This window comes from Vicugna pacos, chromosome 12 (genome assembly GCF_048564905.1).
Source record: "Vicugna pacos chromosome 12, VicPac4, whole genome shotgun sequence".
In the NCBI taxonomy this organism is placed as follows: domain Eukaryota; kingdom Metazoa; phylum Chordata; class Mammalia; order Artiodactyla; family Camelidae; genus Vicugna; species Vicugna pacos.
Window position 1 is genome coordinate 46,735,502 of NC_132998.1, and position 19,056 is coordinate 46,754,557.

Genomic DNA, 19,056 nt, shown 5'->3' on the forward strand with positions numbered 1-19,056 from the left:
CATGTGTGCTACACCTTCGGTGTCAAGGATTAAACAGCATTTAAAAACACCACACACACAATGAGCATCACAGACTTACCAGATAAGCCGCCCACATCCATCTTCTTCAGGTTCTTTGCCTCCAGAATGACAACAGTCAACTTGCCAGCAGTAGGTACATAGCGAAGGGAGAAGCAGATATCGCCCAGTTTCTCTTGCTATGAAAACCAATAAGAAAGTGTAAGTCATTTTCCAAACAAAAGTGACTGTAGTTTGTACATATACATTGTAAACTCAGGGAGGAGGACTATGACAATTAGATTTTGAAAACTCTTGGCATTAACCAATAGTTGTGCGTTCACTAAGGTATCAGGAGTGGTTGGAACCCATTTCAGTTTTTAAATAGCTCATTTATACTTCAACATTCATCAAAACATATCCATAATTCAATGGTTCAGGAGATGAGACCAAGATGACAGTTTTAGAGACTGCATTCTGAATAGTACTGCCAAACTCTTCGCAAAAATTCGTAACTTGATTAAATAGCTTTGAAAAGTGCCTAACATTCTTTGGTTAGAATCAACCTACTTAATTTTTTTTTAACATTTCAAAATAGGATTATGTCTAATACTTGGTATTTAGATTTTTGAATAGAAGACTTGCATTTGTGTTCTACTTAAATTCTATTTATTGATGAGAAATTCTAAATTGCTAATAGCAGAAATACAACAAAGTAAGTTTTTTCACTTTTAGTTGTACTCATCTCAAGTGAGGTCTAACTGCGTTTTTCTTTATCCTAAAATGTGTAAAAAAAAAAATCTAAGTGGTAGGTTAAAACCCAAATACATAGTAATACAAAGTTTCTCAAACACTCACATGATTTAATTGGTGCCATATTTTAGTTCCAAGAACATCCACCAATCCTATGCCCGAATATTTCTGAACAACTGATAAGTGTTTAAAATGATGATGCTATATAGAGAACTTGTACCTTCCTCAGAAAAGAGACCTATGTGTTCTCCCACCTTAAGTGTCTTACTCTTGAGGATGACTAAAAACCATGGTATCGAACACGTGCAAAATTTCTGCATTCATATTTATAAGCAAGAGGGTGTGGAGTTGTATTCTCGGATGCCGGAGGCTCTCCATTGCTCTCTGGCATAGGGGATGAAGGGTATAGATGGCAGATCAGGGTTGATTTTTTAGTATCTTCCCCTCACCCCCAAACAGTGATTCCAGAGAAGGTAATGGTTGTGTCAGACCTCCATACCACATTCCGATGTTAGAAGTCTATATGCAGAAGCCATATCCTCAGGTCCTCTCCTGTTAAACTCTTAATAGGACTGTTTTGGGCCTTATCTGTAACTTGATGTTGTGTTAAATTGGCTAACTTAGCCGGAGTCTCCACTGCGGAGATTCCTGTGGGGGTAGTCATTAAATCCATCTTTGGAAAAGGGAAGGGTATCTACCTATGACATGATTTATCTATAGGTGAGAAGTAATATATTGAATGTGTGTGTGAGAACTGGTACCTCTTGCTGCTTAATCAAAGTAATACTTTAATTGAAAACATTACCACATAGAAGGGTGGTTATAGCTCAGCGGCAGAGCGCATGCATGGAGTCCTGGGTTCCATCCCTAATACCTTCATTAAATAAACAAAACCCCCGAACATTACAGCATGTGTGTATAGCCTCGGTTCTTTCATTGGCTTGAGTTCTTACAGCATCTTACCCATTGTCTCTTAGGTTACTAAGGACTTTTTTTGTCTGATTGCACATGGCAATTCCCCACATGACTATGAACTCCTTGAAGACAAGGTCCTTCCCTGAATTATTACTTTCCACACATTTTCAGAAAGTAAATACATGGAGATTTTAGATGATTCTCCCATTTTGAATTACCCAGGTCGTACCTCCCTTCCATTAGTGTAGATAATAGAGAGTTACTCCTAATGTGCTAAATTCACCTGAAGTGCCTACTCGCCCCTAGGAATTAATTTACACATCAGGAGAATCTAGTGGAAAAAATTACTTTTCACAGTCTCTGAAAATACAGAATGGGTGTCAGTAGCACAGAAATTAATACAAAGTACAGACAAATTCATCTGAACTTTAGGAGACAAGAGAAATGGAAATGAATGAAATTGCTGTTCACAAATGGCTCATTAGGAGGGTTCTTTTTTGCAGGATTCTGTCTGTTCGCCACAATCGCCTCTCTGGGGAGCTTATTACTGGCAGTCACCAGAGCAATGACTACCTCTCGTTTATCTTACCTATATTCGCTCCCATCCACTAGAGTTTTGCTTAGTCAGGAAATTTATCTAGAGTGACTTTAGTCCCTTCTGCCTAATCAAATTACCCCTAACCATTCAGCCCTAGTCCAAGCTCCAAACCTTTAATGATAAAGTACCTCCTTACGATGCCAGCCCACGTGGATTTTTGCTGCTGATTGCCTTATAGCCAGGAGTATGGTGCTTAGGGATGTTTTTTCTGTTTCTTTCATATAGGTGAGTTCCTGTCACTCTAAACTCCAGAACAGGGGTTGTACCTTACACTTCTTAATAAGGTGCATAACAAGGGCTTATAAATCACTGCTGGCAGATTGCATTGAAGTGAGAACCTCACTCACCTTTTGCTTTGTACACAGCACAGACACCAGTGTTCTATCAAAAGTGTGTCTCAGTTTAATCAGCGAGTCAACTAATGAATATATTTGGAGCTCCTTCTTTGTGTCTAGTGCTGTAGACGTAGCTCCTTTCCTAAAACTGGAAACGAAAACATTTCTGGACGTGTTGTTTTTATAAGATAATTCCAGGATCCTATAGGGTTGCAGCTGACAGACGAGTGCTTTTGCTGCTGCGATTAGCTCGTGACGGGGCCTTATTACTATTAGGAATTTCAGCTGTATGTATCATGTATTTCAGTCAATAGCCTTGATCACTGGGTGGAAACTGCCAGTTAGTGTTAGAAAGTTCCAGCTGTGAGATTCAGAGAAATTAACCTGCTCTTTTAGAATGTGGAGCTGACAATCAGAAAGCACCTTTGTTCTGAGCAGTTTGATAATTCTGATTTTTTTTCAAGCAGCCGCTGAATAGAGTAGACACAAATTAATGACTTAACAGACAACTACAGTAATACCTTTCCTTTCTGAAAAGCATTATAGCTATTGGAACGGAGGTCATCTCCAATGGATAAATGAAAAGCTTGATTTAAAATGAATATTTACTTGATGACTTTAATAGCACCATCCATTATTTCACGTGTAAAAAGAGGTGTTTGCTTTAATGACCTTCGCAAATGGGGCTAAGTTCACATGCTTGTTGGAAATGCAGTTCTTTGGAATGAGTTTTTAAAAAGGTACCTGAATTGGCTAAAGGCTATGACATTTTAAAAGGACATATTCTATTTATGTTAATCGTAAGATTTTTCTCTGTGTTAAATTAGCAAGAGGTTCTCTGAATAGGTTTTTCTCTGAGGTTGGGAATCTTTTCAGAGCTAACAGACAAATGGCAGTCCAATAATCTCTCAAAATGAAAATCTAGACTATTTGCGTATTCTCCATATGCAAAAATGCAAAAATGTTATTCATTTGTAAGAAAGGACAATGACAGGCTTTAAATTTTAATAGCAGAACGGGTGGCCTTAAATATATCCTTTGTGTGGTGGTATCTTTCAAATTCATTTTATTCCCATAACTACTCTCCTACCCCTGAAGTGTCTGCCAAGTCGGTATTTACATCTGATGGTCCAGATGGTCACAGTGTGAGGTGTTGCTGTGGACGTACCCAGGCTAAAAAGACTGAATCCGGCCGCGTGTACAAATGTACAGTAAATTGTTCAGGCGAAGGAGATCGCGTTACTGCTTTTAATACTGATTTTTTGTGAGGGTGCTATACAATCTATTAACTTGGTGTTCGTTCAATTATTCATTTATTTCTTATTGAACAATGGTTGAGTTTCACGATAGACTCTTCCAGGTTCTAGTCTAGGTTTCATAGACACCTTGATGAATAAGGTGACCTGAAGTTCAGAGTGTCATGGAGGGACGAATTCAAACAGAATAACAGTATAATGTGTTAACTGCACCCTATATGAGGCACAGATGCTGTGGAAGCAGAGAAGGTTAAACCTTTCCAGGGTCTAGTGATAGAACTGAGGAAGGAAGACTTGACTTGGAGATGTTTATCCCCAATAATCAGGGTCAGTTTTTCCAGCCACCCCAAAAAAACATCCTTTGTAAAACGAATGTGCCTGCCATACGAATGTAGCTTTAGGGTGCGTCTTCCAGCTCCCCCTGTCAGCCAGAGCTAGTGTGGCTGGTGACATGAAGTGTCCTTGAAGTACCTGAGCTGAGATGGGACGATTCCACAGGTGGAGTCAGTGCGAACTCTGTGGAGAACAGGGCAAGAATGTTCTAGGCACAGGGACACGTGTGCAAAGTCCTCACTGCTTAAACTCGTTACTCTTCTATAAGCATAAAACTCATGTTAATTCAGTTAAAGACAGATTTCTATTTATGATTTATTATCTTCAAGATTTTTCACAGTAATCTTTAACTTTTATTTTAAGAGATACACTTGAAGTCCTACTAGAAATAGTAGCAACAGAAAAGTGGATATTCTGAAGTGATCTAAGAATGATGAAAGCAGGAAGTCAAAATGCTTATTGAAAGTAACAGCAGAGTGCCGGACAGAGTGACGGAAACATCACCGGACTGAGGCACGGGCATTTCACTTGTTTGTTCATGAAACATACTTATTGGGCATCTCCTGTGTGCCATGCACTGTTCTAAAATCCGAGATACAATAGAGCATGTGAAGTCAATGAACAAAATAAACAGTGAAATAGAAGGCCAAGTAAAGTAGTTCGAAGAGTCCCTGGAACATAAAATGAACTACATGAGTGCTTCCTATTAAAACAAAAATCCTGTTTCTACCACACTCTTCTCTAGAAAGAGCCACACCCATGTGCTCCTTTTCACAGCCAAACCTCTTTTGGAACAGACTGTAATCACTGTCCCTATTTATTCATGGTCCACTGCTTTCTCTGTTTTATTGAAATGGCTCCTGTTAAGGTTTCAAACAACCTCCATCTGAGTAAGCCACAGATGTTTTCCAGCTTTCATGAACCCAGACTCTCAGCAGAATTTGTTGACTTCCCCTTTCTTCCTTTGATTCTGTAGTATGATGCTTCCTTGATTTATCTGCCTTTCTGGCTGCTGATTCCTCGTCTCCTTTCTCAAGGTTTAGTCCAAGCCCATTTCTTTTCTTAAGCTGGTGTTATCCCAGTCTGTGGCTTTAGTTACCACCTAGAAGGGATTCCCAAGATTGTTTCTTCAGTTTAGATCTTTTATCTGGACTCTAGACCCATAAATCCGCTGCCTACTTGTCATTTCCACATTAGAATATTTCATCCAGATCTTAGTCTCAAATGCCAAAAACTGAATTTTATGATCTTTCTCACAAACTTGGCTCACTCTATTTCAGTATTGGTAACAGCCTCCAAATAGTTGTTCAAGACAGAAAACTGGGCATTACCATTGACTGTTGACTTTAGAGTTCTGAGTTTATCTATTAGTCATCTCTTAGGTAGGTTCACTTGTTTTCACCCCTTCCCAGTAAATCTCTAATATCCCAATATCAGAATATTTACCCTCTACTCTGACAGTCTGTCATCTGGGTTAGTCTCAGTTGTTCTCCTTAAACTGACTGCTGGAATATGATGGGCAGGGTCACCTTTTAAATAACAAGTCTGCTTAAAATCCTCAAGTAGGTCTACTGTCTCTCCAGGGATAAAGACCCACAGCTTTAGCATCAGTTATAATATCCTTCAAGGTATGGTTCCTGCTTACTCCTCAGTCTCCTCTCCATCCACTTTCCCCCTCTGTGTTCCAACCCCATCAGGCTTCTTTATATCATTGAATAAGTCATGTTAATTGCACTGTGTTTTCTTGTAAATTGTTCCTTTTGCCTGACACATTCTGTCCTCTTGTTACTCTCCCTTCAACTTACCTACTTTTTACTCACCATTCAGACCTGATCTAAAATTTTGTTTATTTAGAGAAGCCTTACCTGACTCTCCAAGTAAAGCCTTTCTCCAAAATTCTTTAGTAGTTTCTTATATTCTTCTCTTGAAATACTGACTGCAGTTATCAGGTATTGGAATCATGCACAGTAATTATGTACAGTAATCCTGTGTTGATTTGTCTGGTTATGGGATTGTATCTCACTTACATGAACTTGGCCATCTTTATACAGTATCCTTTTAACTATGTGTGGTGCCTGGCACATTGTACATGATTAGTATATATTCATTGGCACAGAATGCATATATGTTTATGGGATGTTCAGCTCTAGCAGAGAATACCAGCTATTTGTCAAAATCCATCCTATTCTTCGTAGACACACAGCTAGACTACATTTCTCAGCCCTCTTTGCAGCTGGATGAGGTCTTGTGATTGGATTCTGGCAAGTGGAATGTGAACAGAAGTGGTGTGGACTTAAACCTCCACGACGACTACCTATGAACTTTGTTCTCTCCTATGACTGTGACAGTGACCTTGGAACCTGGATGCTGAAGATAGCAGAGTTTCAATGAGCCAGGATCCTCAAATGGTTCAGTAAAAGAGGCCTACCTGCCAATATGGAACCGCCGTGTGCTATTGATTGAGCAAGAAATAAATGTCTTTTGCTGAACCATTACATATTTGGGTCAATTTCTTACTGTAGCCTAGACTGACATAATTAATACAAATTCATGCATTCTAAACAATATTTTCAAAAGTGTGATTAGTGATCCCTTACACTTTTCATAGAAAATGAGCAATGTTTGTACTTCATTAATTCAGTTTACCAAACACTTGGTTTTTTCAATATGTCAGTCATGTTTCGAGGTACTAGGAAGAAAGGAGGATTAAAATTTGTTCTTGCACATAGGAAACTTACTGTGTTGGGGAGAACAGGCATACAGAGAGAAGTTTACCATAAAGTGGTAAGTGCCATTTTAGAAATAAGTATTAGAAAGGACCATAATAGAGAAAGTAGAGAAATTTGTGGTTAGTTTCATATGTGAATTTTGAGTGGATGGGGAGGTGAACGTGGGCAGAATACAGCCTGGAAAGTGAGTCCTAGAAATGTCCTTGTCAAAAGATTCTTCACGTCGTAGAGTGCTGTAGGCCCAAAATTCTACCATTCGTTACCTTTCCCTAAAACTTTTGATTTTTCTGAGTACTTGAAAATATTATGAAATGCTGTTTTGCCCCCTAGTGGATGACATGGCAGTTCATCATGGGATTAAACTTAAGTTGACTGTTCCCTGGGTTATGGAAGATGTACGTAAGTGAGATGGGCAGATCTCCGGAGATGGTGAAGACGCCCCCGTAGCTTGGGACGCGGCTTTAATTAGAGGGCCTAAGTAGGAATCCAGGTAAATGACCAATTGTACGAGGACATGTGAAGAGGAAGGGAAAATAATGGAGAACAGCCTGTGGAAGGTATCTAAAGAGAAACCTTTACCAAGCTGCTTTGTCCCTTTAACATTCCCTCTCTGTTAACTACGTGTCCTTGATTTTCTGGGTCAGACCCAATTTTCATTCATTCATTCATTTATTGGAATATAGTCAATTTACAATGAGCGTTGTGCTAATTTCTGGTTAGAGCGTAGTGATTCATATATGTGTGTATATATATATTCCTTTTCATATTCTCAGATCCAATTTTAAATATTCTATTTTCATGTCCTCCTGTGACTTTGAGGGCTCTTTCAAATAGTCATTTGGACTATGAGAACCAGTATTGTCTTCTTTAAAACAGAAGTGTGAATACTAAGTTAATTTTGAAATAGGGGCAACCTCTTTGTGCATACAAATGCAAATTTGACCTATGCAGTTACAGAGGAAGCCATTGTATAGAAATGTTGCGCCAGAAGGCATGAGTGGTGCTGGAGTATTCATGGAAAACAATGCCAGATAGTGCCTGGAAGGCGTTGCTTGGCACTTTGAACTCGGAGAAGTGTCATCTCTAGTGACTGAGAGAAGCCCTTGAATGATGTATATCTAGTCTTCCCAGCAGAGCAGCATTAAATGTTCACTAATCATACTCGAAAACCGCTAAGACTTCGTGACCTTCTGTCACTCCACAGCTATGTTCACCGGTGCATTCTAACTAACTTAAAATGATATCCTGGGGTCACAGGGTCTTAACAGAACACAGAAGCCAAGATGCTTCTTTTATCCAAAGAACACTTTCCCCTTTTCAGTTCTGGGATGGTGACCAAGAAGAAATCCACAAGGAGCGGCAATACCACACAAGCAGGGGACACCACTGCCCCAGGAAGGTTTCCCTTTTCCTTCTCAGAGCCGGCTGGGTGAACGCTCTGCAGACCGAAGTTCTGCCACAAGCCACCTCCAGGGGGCGCTCCAAGCAAGTTCTTTCTGCACCATTAAACTAGATGACACGTACTTGCTTTTTCCTTCTGTGAAGGTTAATAGGAGAACCACCTGTGAGCCAAGCGGAGCTCAAAAATCATGAGAAGAGAACCAAAAAGAAGGCATTAAAAAGAGCAGGGTATACACTAGGCTAGTTACACAGAAGCTGGCAAGGGGAGAAGAGCTATTTGTTGAAAAAGAGCAAGGTTAGAGAAATCCGAGGGGCCAGTCCCAGCTTTTCTACTTCACGCTTCAGCTTGACATGCGGTCTGTCCCCAGAAAATGGGAGACTTGAAAAAAGAGAGAAGACAGGAGAAAGTAACTGATAATTAAATTGAGGTCGGAGAGGCACGGCAGTGGGAAGTAATAGAGAAAGGAATAGAGGAGAGAAAAGATATTTGAGAAGGAGAATAAAGGGGAAAAATTAGTTTTTCTGTTTTATCTTCCCTTAGCAAGAGGGTGGGGAGGGGGAAGAGAGACGATAAGGAAAATCAAACAACTAATGGACGGCAGAAAAAGCAGTAGGAGGATTTTGAGGGTCTTTTTTTGGTTGTGTGGGTTCCCTTCAAAAGGGATGAGAGCTGTTGCCTGGCAAGGGGCTCAGTGGTGGGACCCTCATTACTAGTTCAACTGGGAAGAACGCAGGAGACATACCTGCAGTAATTCAAATCCACAGAAACAGTTTGATATGAATCTCAGATGACAGGGAGAATGGATGTATTTTGTACACTGTATCAGAAGGAAAAGTGCGAGGCACAGGGGTGATGTCCCCAAGCAAGCTAAGGCTAAAGACTGTTAGTTCTCTTCAGGATGGAAACGGAAGATACAGGTCACACGGCAGTTTCACTGAAAAACATGCTATATAGTATGCTGAAGTTCCATTAACAGCAGCAAAGAGAGTTGGCATTAAGATAGGGAAACAGAACAGGGAGAAACAGAAAGCCATCGAGAGGTACACAAACACTCCACCTCCCACTTGCTATTAATCCAGAACAGAGAGGCATCCTGGCTGTTGTAGGAACAGCCGGCGGTGTCCTTGACAGGTGTGTCAACAAATCCTCTGAGCGGAAAGTGCCCGGAGACAAGTCCTAAACAAGGGCAAGGCGGCATGAGGGGTTCAGCAAGAAAGGAAGGGTAAGTGTGTTGGGGTTGGTAGCCCCTAAAAAAGGTTGCAGTTGGGTACTTTTAGGGGAGATGGAGGAAATTATTGATTGAATGGAGGAAATTATTTTCAAGGTTACATGCTGTTTATAGTTCTTTGAAAATGGATTTGAAGGTGCAGCAGTAATTCAGATAACCTAGTCAGAAAGAGGAAGAGCTAAGATAAAAATGCTGGGAGAAGATGGCTCTTACAGAGGAAGGAAAACCCTTACCCAAGGAGAGAAGCCTGTGTGTGAAGTCCGTGGAAGAATAAAGAAAAAGTGAGGAATAATGAGTCCCCAGAGAAGCCAATACAAGGAAAGTACCCCCCAACCCCGCCAAAAAAAAAAAAAAAAGACAAAAATATAACAGACTTTCTAAGGGATCTAAATTGCCAGAAAAAAAGTACAGGAGAGTCAGAGGCAAGAGAAGGGGTTAGATCACAGGAAAAATGGATAGTCCATTATATCTCAGTAAAACTGGGCAGGGGGGAAGCATATAATTTAAAATGACTTGGGGGTCTAAAATCCCAGGTATAGAGAAAGCATTGATTACTGTAGGACTATGTAATACAAAAGCAGAGTCTAGAGGCAGAATGAAATTTTGCAATAAAGTACAAGCACTTTACAATACAGAGGGAAGTTACCCTTCCTGAAGGGATTGGCTTGAGGGTTCTTGATACCATCAGTAGGGGAAGGATACCACGAGAGTTGGGGAATGGATTGCTGGAAAGGAAACACATGGAGTCCGACACGTGAGGGTGAATGTGTACAGGGGAAAGAAAGACCAACTTTGTGAATGTTCCTGGCTCTCAGAATCTCTATGAGCAAGAAGAATTAAGACAGCAGAAACGGGAGGAACCAGGTGAGAGACAACTGCTCTTTTGACAGACTCTTAGGAATTTTGCAAATTCAAAGGGTGACCTATGAAGATGACATCAGATTAGAGGATAAAGGCCATGGACCTAAGAAGGAAAATGATAAAACTATTACGTAAAGAAATATCAAAGGAGAGGCACACTTAGAAATGACACTACATGACAGCAAATTCATTTTGGGTTGCAGGAAACAGAACAAGAACCATTGCCTGTTCTTGACTGTACCATGTTCTGCTGTGTTTTCAAACCTCTGAACATCCTGCTGCTTTGCCTGGTATAACCTCCGTCCCTTTGCTTTACTACTGGACTCCTCTTCTCAGCTGTCATCTCTCAGCCATTCTCGTCAGAGGTGGGCTCTTCTCCCCTACTTGTGTTTCTTGGACACCTTTCCAAACTCAGCACAGTGCTTGTAATATACCCCAGGTGTCTGTCCCCTGTATCCCTCTTCCATTAAACAAGGCTTGTGTTTTCATCAGGTTTACCTGACCAAGTGTCTGTCATATGTCTAAAAGCCAGTATCAGTTCCAGGTCATGACAGGTTGAGTCTTGCTGTAGGAAAGGGCTAGGATAGTGAAACGTGACAATTCTTTGTTTTTCTGCTATAGTAAGAAATTTGGAATCTGGGGGAAAATATGAAAAGCAATATTATATGCACTATGATGTTAAAAAAAAATAGAACTGTCAGGCACATAACTGAAAATAAAGTTTCTGGAGAGTTAAGATATCATTTGGATTTCTTACTAAAACCAAAGAGAATATGGAAGTAGGGTTTTGGGAATCAAGCTTCCCAGGAGAGTAGACACGCCAAGGACAATGAATAAAGGTCATTAGTGGAAAAGCTAGACAGGACCAAACCACAAAAGAGGCAAAGAGAAAACAACCACAGTCACAGAGTAGGTTTTAAATATTATACATGGTAACACTGGGAATTCGGCTAGTTTGATGGTTGGAGAGAAACTGTACCTAGATTTATATATAATAATGCAACTACATTTTTTCTAGTGAAGAACTAGTAAAACTAAAATGCAATCAAAGATGTAAAAGAGCTTGGAAATATTGAACCTGTAAATGAAACATATTAATATCATTTTCCTGCTAGTTTAGTATCAGTAGAATAACCATCTTTAAATGGTTTCCACTACTTCTTCATTATCAGACATTGAGCAGCTGGCTCTTCTAAAGATGCAAAAGAACCCTCATTACTTGATGATACAACAGCTGAGGTGGAATACTTGAATTTCTGAATGGGTATAAATCCCAATTACGACTATGGCCCTCTTAGTCATTTCCAGGGGAATTATAACCCTCTATGGATGGAATGCTAGAAGAACTGGGAGGCTTCTTTACTTGAGATGAAGAAAAAGTACCTGCTTTTGAACCATGTTGCATCTACTTGATGGTTTCAGTGTCACTGGGAAAATGATACAATCAGATTGTGGGTAATGGAAACAGAGCTTTTCTCATGCACAACCCATTTAATTCAGTTTTCAGATACAGATGACAGTACACAGGGCAGCAAAACTACAGGCACATAGATCAAGAACTGGAATTTAGATTTTCATCTCGGCTATATAGCTGACTTGAAGGAACGTGAAGGAATGTGCTTAACTTCGGTTACCTCCTTCACAAAGTAGATTACAGATCTCAGAGGCGTTAAGTCAGCACCTCTAACAACATCTACATTAACCTCAGTTTCTTACTGAAGCTGTCCTATCTGCATATTACTTCTGTTTCAGGGTTTTTGACTTTTACTTCTTCGATGGTGATCTTCTGTTCTCATTGACTTCTGCTTAAAGGTTATGCAGCTAATTAGTGCGTTTCTCATGTAGGTCTTCAACGCGTTGTGTGTTGTGGCAGACTTAACAGCAGAAGTCAAGATCATCTCTAAGTATATTTGGAATTCAATTTGCCAAGAGTTCACAGATCGTTCATTTTGCGGAAATAATTTAGCTTCCACCTGGTTTGCCTAGGGGAAAGTTCACTGGTGTTCATGGCTAAGAAAATCAGAGCATCATTAGAGAGTTCAGTGGTCCCTTGCATGGAAATGTGGATGTCACGGAATACACAGTGCAAGAGGAGAGTGTATCTGCAGATGAGCATGGGGGGAATCCAAACAGAAGTTCTTCTCTTCAGACAAAGCGGACAGGCGTGCCTTCTCTCCTTTGTTCTGCCTGCATTCAGACTGACGGCTGGAGTGACCCTGCTGAGATGCCGGGGGTTTTAGCTCCGTAGAGTACGTTGCAGATTTTTATGAGAAATGACGACTAAAAGAATTTTCTAAAACAAATAATGCAACTGTAACTCAAGGCATTTTAAACTACAATAATTTTCCTCTTTAGTTGTAATGGCATTCGGTTTTTGACTTTAGAACATCGTATTTTTAATGAGGGAAACTTAGCTTCTAGAAAATGTGAATGAGAAAACGGACCTGTAAAGTTCTGGTCAGTTTCATCAGATTTTTATCATCTTACTAGGATTTAGTTTTGATCGGTGGTTTTTCAGCTATGATTTTATTTTGTGATATCCTGTTCATGGAGATCAATATAAAAATTTTTTAAAAAGAGAACTTTTTCACATCTGCAATCCCATAAAAGCATATTTGCCAACACTGTGCCTTCAAGTGGTTTGCAGATTGCCATGGTAATCTATCTCAGAAAAGCAGTAACCATTATTGTTCAGTAAATTCTGCAAATTAACAGCCTGAGGTAATCCTTACTGCCACTGCTTTAATGCGCACCTGAGGCAAATAAGTCAAAATGACAAATTTTAAAAATCACCATACAAACTTCAGATGACCACCCAAAATCTTTCAACTCAGAGAAAGAATGGGTGAGATCTAAGGGGCATTATTTTCAATCTGAAGCTGAAAAGAATATGTATAATACTGTGTTATCTCAAAAAAAGGCCTCAGGCAGTTGGAGTCCTTGAATATTTGAAAGTATTTGGCCAAAAGTGATGAATCATAAATGCATATGACTGCTTTTTTAAGATAAGAAAGAAGAGTCTAACTGGGTTAAACATATAGGGAAAAAACACACACAAAAAAAGTAAAGAAAAGGTGTATTATTTTAAAAGGTTACTTTCAAATATATCCAGAGTGAAGTAAAGGTGGGGAAATGACCCCAGGATGTCCCTTGAAGGTGACAAGGGTACAGAGTCAGGTGGGAAATCTTTCTGAAAGAAGCTGTTATTAGTAGAAATTAAGAATATTCATTTGTGTGTGAGGGTAAAATCGAACAGCTTACAGAGTTAACTGGGGACGATTTTTCTTGGGGTCACTGAGAAACAGTTTCCTGCGGTTACAAATAAGGTACATCAAGAAAGGAAAATGGTTTGGAGGTTAAGTCTTTACTCCTGAAAGGTTTCTCAGAGCTGATTTTAGAGATCGTTAGTGCCATGGTTAAGATGGCAGTTAGTCTGCTGAGTTCAAATTTTGACCTATTGCTTACTAGCCGTGTGATCTGGAAACATTCTTAACCTTGGGTGGGAATTTGCATCCTTACGAATAGAATGGGGATGATGATAGAAAAGCTAAATCAAACGACCATTGTGAGGATTAAAGAGTTAATACACCTGACGTGCTTACGGCAGATGTGTCCTTGGCATACGGGAAGTGCTCAATAAACGTTAGTCCTTGTTGATCTCGGGGGGTCTTTTACGGATACGCGTCTACGTGTTGGATCCTTCATAGAATTTATTCCCCATCCTCACAGGCATGGAATACAGGTTATCATTACCTTCATTTCAACAGACAGGTAGATGCTCAGCCCTGTGGAGTCACTTTGTTAAGGTGATGTGGTTATTAGAACCCAGAACATAGCTGGTTAAGCACCAAAGTCCACGCTCTTTCCTCTGAGTGGTAAAACTTCTGAAATCTTAATTTTCTTTTCATATTGGGTTACTATTCAATAGTATTTAAGACTCAGTAAGATATTGTTAGCACAAGATGCTGAACTGGGAAAGAAAAAATAAATCACATGGCAGCATTTCCCCAGTGTAAGTGTTCACAGCCAGATTCTTCATCTCTCATATTATACATCGTCTGTTAAGCAATTGGTAATTGCTTTCATGTCTTCCTGAATGCACAAGAATCAGCAGGCTACAATTCCTGAATGACCGTCTCAAGGTCTTCCATGGATCTACAGACTCGGGATGAAAAGGTTTCCTAGGGGAGCAGAAGTGGGTCCAAACATAAGCTCCCTGATTTTTCCTCACGTTCCTGAGGTTGCCTGAGTTAAGTATATTGACTAAAAGGTGATGTATTACACTACCTTGAGTCGGGAGGGATAATAAAATGTACTGTCCTCTCCTCAAAAGGATTGAGTGAGGTCAAATAAGAAAAAAAAAAGGTAGAAGGAAAAGCTCTCTGCAAAAGGGAGGATAAATAAATGTGAGAAAGGGATTATTTTAAAGCAGTGAATTAGAAAAATATCAAAGCAAGCCACCTCTGCACACGTGGTAAGTGCGACTGCCTCTGTTCGCAGGTGGCCGGAGGTCAGCGATGTAGTGCAGGGACGGCTGTGGGCTGAAGCACCTGTCGGGCTGAAGCAGGAGGTCAGGTAGACCAAGATGGGAAGCCCTGGTCTGCCACTTCGTAGCTAGTGACTTTGGGGAGATGGTTTCATCTCCCCAAGACTCAGTTTCCTACTGGATAAAATGAGGATAATAATATACTGATCTCAGCTGGTGGTTGTGGGGATCACGTGGGCTGGGACACATCAAGTGCTTAGAACAATGCCTGGTACGTGGTAAGTGCGCAATGCACACTAGTCCCTTTATGGACAGAAACGCTACTAAGGATAGTAAATGATTAAGGGTGACTTTTTTTTTTCTTTTGCAAAATAATATTTATGTGTATGCAAAATCCATCTTTGTGTGTATGACACCCTGCTCAGCTGGTGTTAGGGACAGTGCCTGGCCCATCACAGACACTTATATTTTTGTTGTATTAATTAATGAAGGATGACGTCATGTGAATGTTGATATAGAGTTGTTCCTCTGAGTCAGCCCTCTTATGAGTTTGTTCTTGGACACCCAGGAGAGCCCGGGCTGTGGACAGCCAGGTGTGGGGCCCAGTGAGATGTCTACATGGAGATGTGCATCTCACTGCCTTGGGCCCCACCCAGCATCCTCCTTTGACAGTGAGCTCAGGGTCTCCTCACACGGTGGGTCTCTCCGGGTTGAAGTCCTACCGCTAGCTCCTACCCTTGGGTGAAACATGATTTGGATTTTGTTCCTCACTTCGCCCCTCAGTGGTCCTGAGCTTGGACCAGCTCGGGGACGAGCAGGTGGCAGTTGTGCTTTAGGACACCTGGCTGCGAACTGGGAGGAGGGGAAACGGAAATCGGGAGGTTGATGAGGAAGCCGGAAAATGTACTCACTTAAACTGCAAGAATGACGGTCATTTTCCTCATGTTCTGTTCTTCAGAACATTTTCTCCTTGGGAGATCTTTTTTCTTGAAGAAAGGATATGGCTTTTGGCTTTATTTTTGAGCAATTTAGAAAAATACTGAGTGTTAAGGGGATGATGGGATCAGAAAAATTCAGCAGTGCAGTCGGATTGCGGGTCTTGTACTACTGAGAGCATTAAATACGATGTGGAAAGCATTTCCATGAAACAAGTTTGTGGTGAGGGAACAGGAGGGTGTTAATTCGATCCTAAATGGAAATGAATTCTGTTTTAATCAACATGGCCAAAAGAGAACTTACTGTTTTTCCTTAAAATTAGTGCCTCTTTCTCTAATTTCATTGATTGCCCTGTTGGCTCAGTTCACCAAGCTAGAGTTGGAATCACTTTCAATGGTTCTCAAGCCCTCACCCTACTATCTAATGGGAAACAAATTTCTATACATCTATTTCTTTAAGAACTCAAATTTGAACTTTTAAAATCTTCACTGGCACGTGCTTTCGTGGACTCTGCCACATCCTCTTAGAAGGAGCAAGAGCATCTAATTTATGTTCATACGGCCAAGGGATTCGCTTTCAAACCACAGAGCTGATAGGGCCACTGGCAGCTTTCATACCCTCCCAGCTCCCAATTATGAGAATAAAGTGTCAACTCTCACATTCAAGGCCCTCAAGTATTACCCTGATTTATTTTTCTGGCTTAGCCTCTGCCCCCCATCATTCCGCTCTCATGCGCACTAGCTCCAACCAGATCTTATCTTTCTCTAAATGTCTCAAATGCTCATTCTGCTTCCCCAGCTTGGACGTCCTTATTCTTGACCTGTTGAATTCCTAATCATCCTTTATAACCCCCTTCAAATTCACCTTCTGATCATCCCTTCTGAACTTGCCTCTGGACAGCAGTGTGTGCTGTGTAGCACCTGTGAACTCCTTGAGTGGGGAAAAAACCCCACGTTTAATGCACCTGTATATCACCGGGGCCCATGTTGGGTGGATCTGTTTGCTGCATTGAGGCATCAGATGGATGAAGACTCTTCCATCAAGGAGCCATTTCCTTTGCATATGGATTTTCATTTGAGACAGTTAAATGGAGAAGGTACAGAACATAGCTGCTTTTATAGGAGGTGTTCAGTACATACAGTGGATCGATGGCTGGAAAATGGGGGAGGGATTTTTCGGGTTGGGTCACCTGGAGCACAGGCTCAGACTGCCCTGAGTTACAATACAGACTCGGTAACTTAACGGTTGTATGACTTTGCGGGGCGGGGGGGGGGGGGGTCCTCTTCCTTTTCCTTTATAAAATGGGGATAACAGTACTTCCAACACTGTGTAGGACGGCTATAGATATGAAGCAAAACGTACAGCCTGGAACACAGTGCTCTTAATTTTACCGAAATAAAGGAACTTTGACATACAAGTTTAGAAATTGGTGGTGTATCAATAGTACTCCTGAACAGACAGGGAAAAAAAAAATCTGTGTTAACAGATGCATGAAAGAAATCTAGGGCTTATTGCCACAGGATGTGGCCTAGGCTGAACTGTCAAGTTTATAGTAACAGAAGGCACACAGCTGCCTTTTAACTATTATATAGTTCCTCTTAAACTATTCCGTTTACACATAAACTATTAAGTATTACACACAGCTATTATCATGTCAACTTTGATGTGATTCCTGTCTTTGGTTGCCACTAAGGGAAAGCTTCAATTTCATAACTTGATTTCCGGTCGCAAGCGTTAACCTTTGAGCTCAGACGTAAAAAGACACGATCTTACACCAGCCGCTTTGGTCATCTGATTCCGGAGTCATCTTAAGACACTTTCTTTGTAGGTTCGCCATGGAGGTTTTTGCTGTTCGCGGACAGCATATTTATCTGGGCCATTGGCAGGGTGTGTGTGTGGGAATCTGAAGAAGTCGCTGGAATGAACACAACCATTAGGACTTTAAGATGCCACTCGACGGCCATTCATTTAAAGGCTATTACCAATCAGCTGCCTCTTGCAGGCAGAGGGAAAAAAAATAATCTGTGGGTTGGAGACACTTGAAATCAGAGATGAGCAGGGAGACGCTCTCCCATTTCCAAACAGGGAGCCAGGATGTCAAACATTTTTAGTTTCTCTAAAGACAAAGCTCTCTCTTCTGGATTTTTTCTTTTTTAAAGGGCTGAATGAACTAAATCCTTCCCGCCCCCGTGTTTGCCGTAATAATATCCCGCATGTCGTTGCCCCCCCTCCCCCCGCAAGATGCCTGCAGCCGGCCTCCCTGCTCTAGTGAGCCCATCTTGTCTGCTTTCCACTTGCCTCCTTTTTAGCTCTCGCCGGATCCTGTTTTGAAATGTCACTCACATTTGTATGCAGGCCAGTGCACAAAACAAAATTAATTTAACTCACAATGGCACGTTAATATTATTATTTTTGACACCATGGAAAACTTATTAACTATAGCTTGTCACAGGCCTCTCAGACTGAACAGCCCAACTACAGCTTGGGGAGGAGAAGTCATACGAGCTAAAGGTCTTCTGGACTGCCAGGCACCGTGAAAAGTCACAGTAGTTGAGTTTTTCCATACTGAAGCTAAAATTAACTGTCGATAAATGGCAACAAAACCTCTGCCGCGTGTTGTTGGACTACCCTTTCTGAGAACATTGTATGGCATGATTTATGCTTGATGTATTTTTCTTCTCCATCGATAAATATGGTCTTGCTATTTTAAAAGAGTAGGGGCAAATTTAAGGAACATTAGTTCTTGTGTGAATTATAAAAGCCCAAGAGTGTAGAAGGAGGAAAAACAGAGAGGCAGCTAATGCTTCTTGCGTGCTTCCTAGTTCTGGGTATCTTCACGTACAGCATCTTATTACATTGGTCTGTGATGATGATTTTGTTGTTGTTGTTGTTGTTAAGGTGTAATTGACATGATGGTAAGATTGTGTGTTCTCTGTCTTACGCATAAGGGAATTAAAGCACAGAGAGGTTAGCTGACTTCCCCAAGTTTGCACAGCCATGAATGGCATCAGCAATGTGAACAGAGGTCTGCCTAAGACCCTTCTTGGTCCATGGCTTGCTGCAGCTACATAAATCAGTACAAAATGAAGGAAATCACAGGCCTTACATGAAATGGACAGCCCTGTCTCTGCTTCCCATGAACTGTAGGTTTCCCCAAAATGATTTTATATATATTTGAATTACACAAAGCTGGCATTTATAAATAGACTTGATATCGAAAGGGTGAT

At 40.8% G+C, this 19,056-nt stretch overlaps 1 protein-coding gene and 1 long non-coding RNA gene across 6 annotated transcripts in view; one reads left to right on the forward strand and one right to left on the reverse strand.

Moving 5' to 3' along the window:
• The window catches only part of SYT1 (synaptotagmin 1), an 898,755-nt gene that overhangs the window by 77,639 nt on the left and 802,060 nt on the right, over window positions 1–19,056 (reverse strand). For all 5 annotated transcript variants that reach the window (XM_072973351.1, XM_072973353.1, XM_072973352.1 and 2 more), the window contains one exon: window positions 80–197. In XM_072973351.1, coding sequence (XP_072829452.1) covers window positions 80–197 — 118 coding nt within the window. The remainder of the gene's footprint in view (window positions 1–79; window positions 198–19,056) is intronic.
• Window positions 1–19,056, forward strand: part of LOC140700242 (uncharacterized) — a 332,718-nt gene that overhangs the window by 39,753 nt on the left and 273,909 nt on the right. The window lies entirely within an intron of this gene.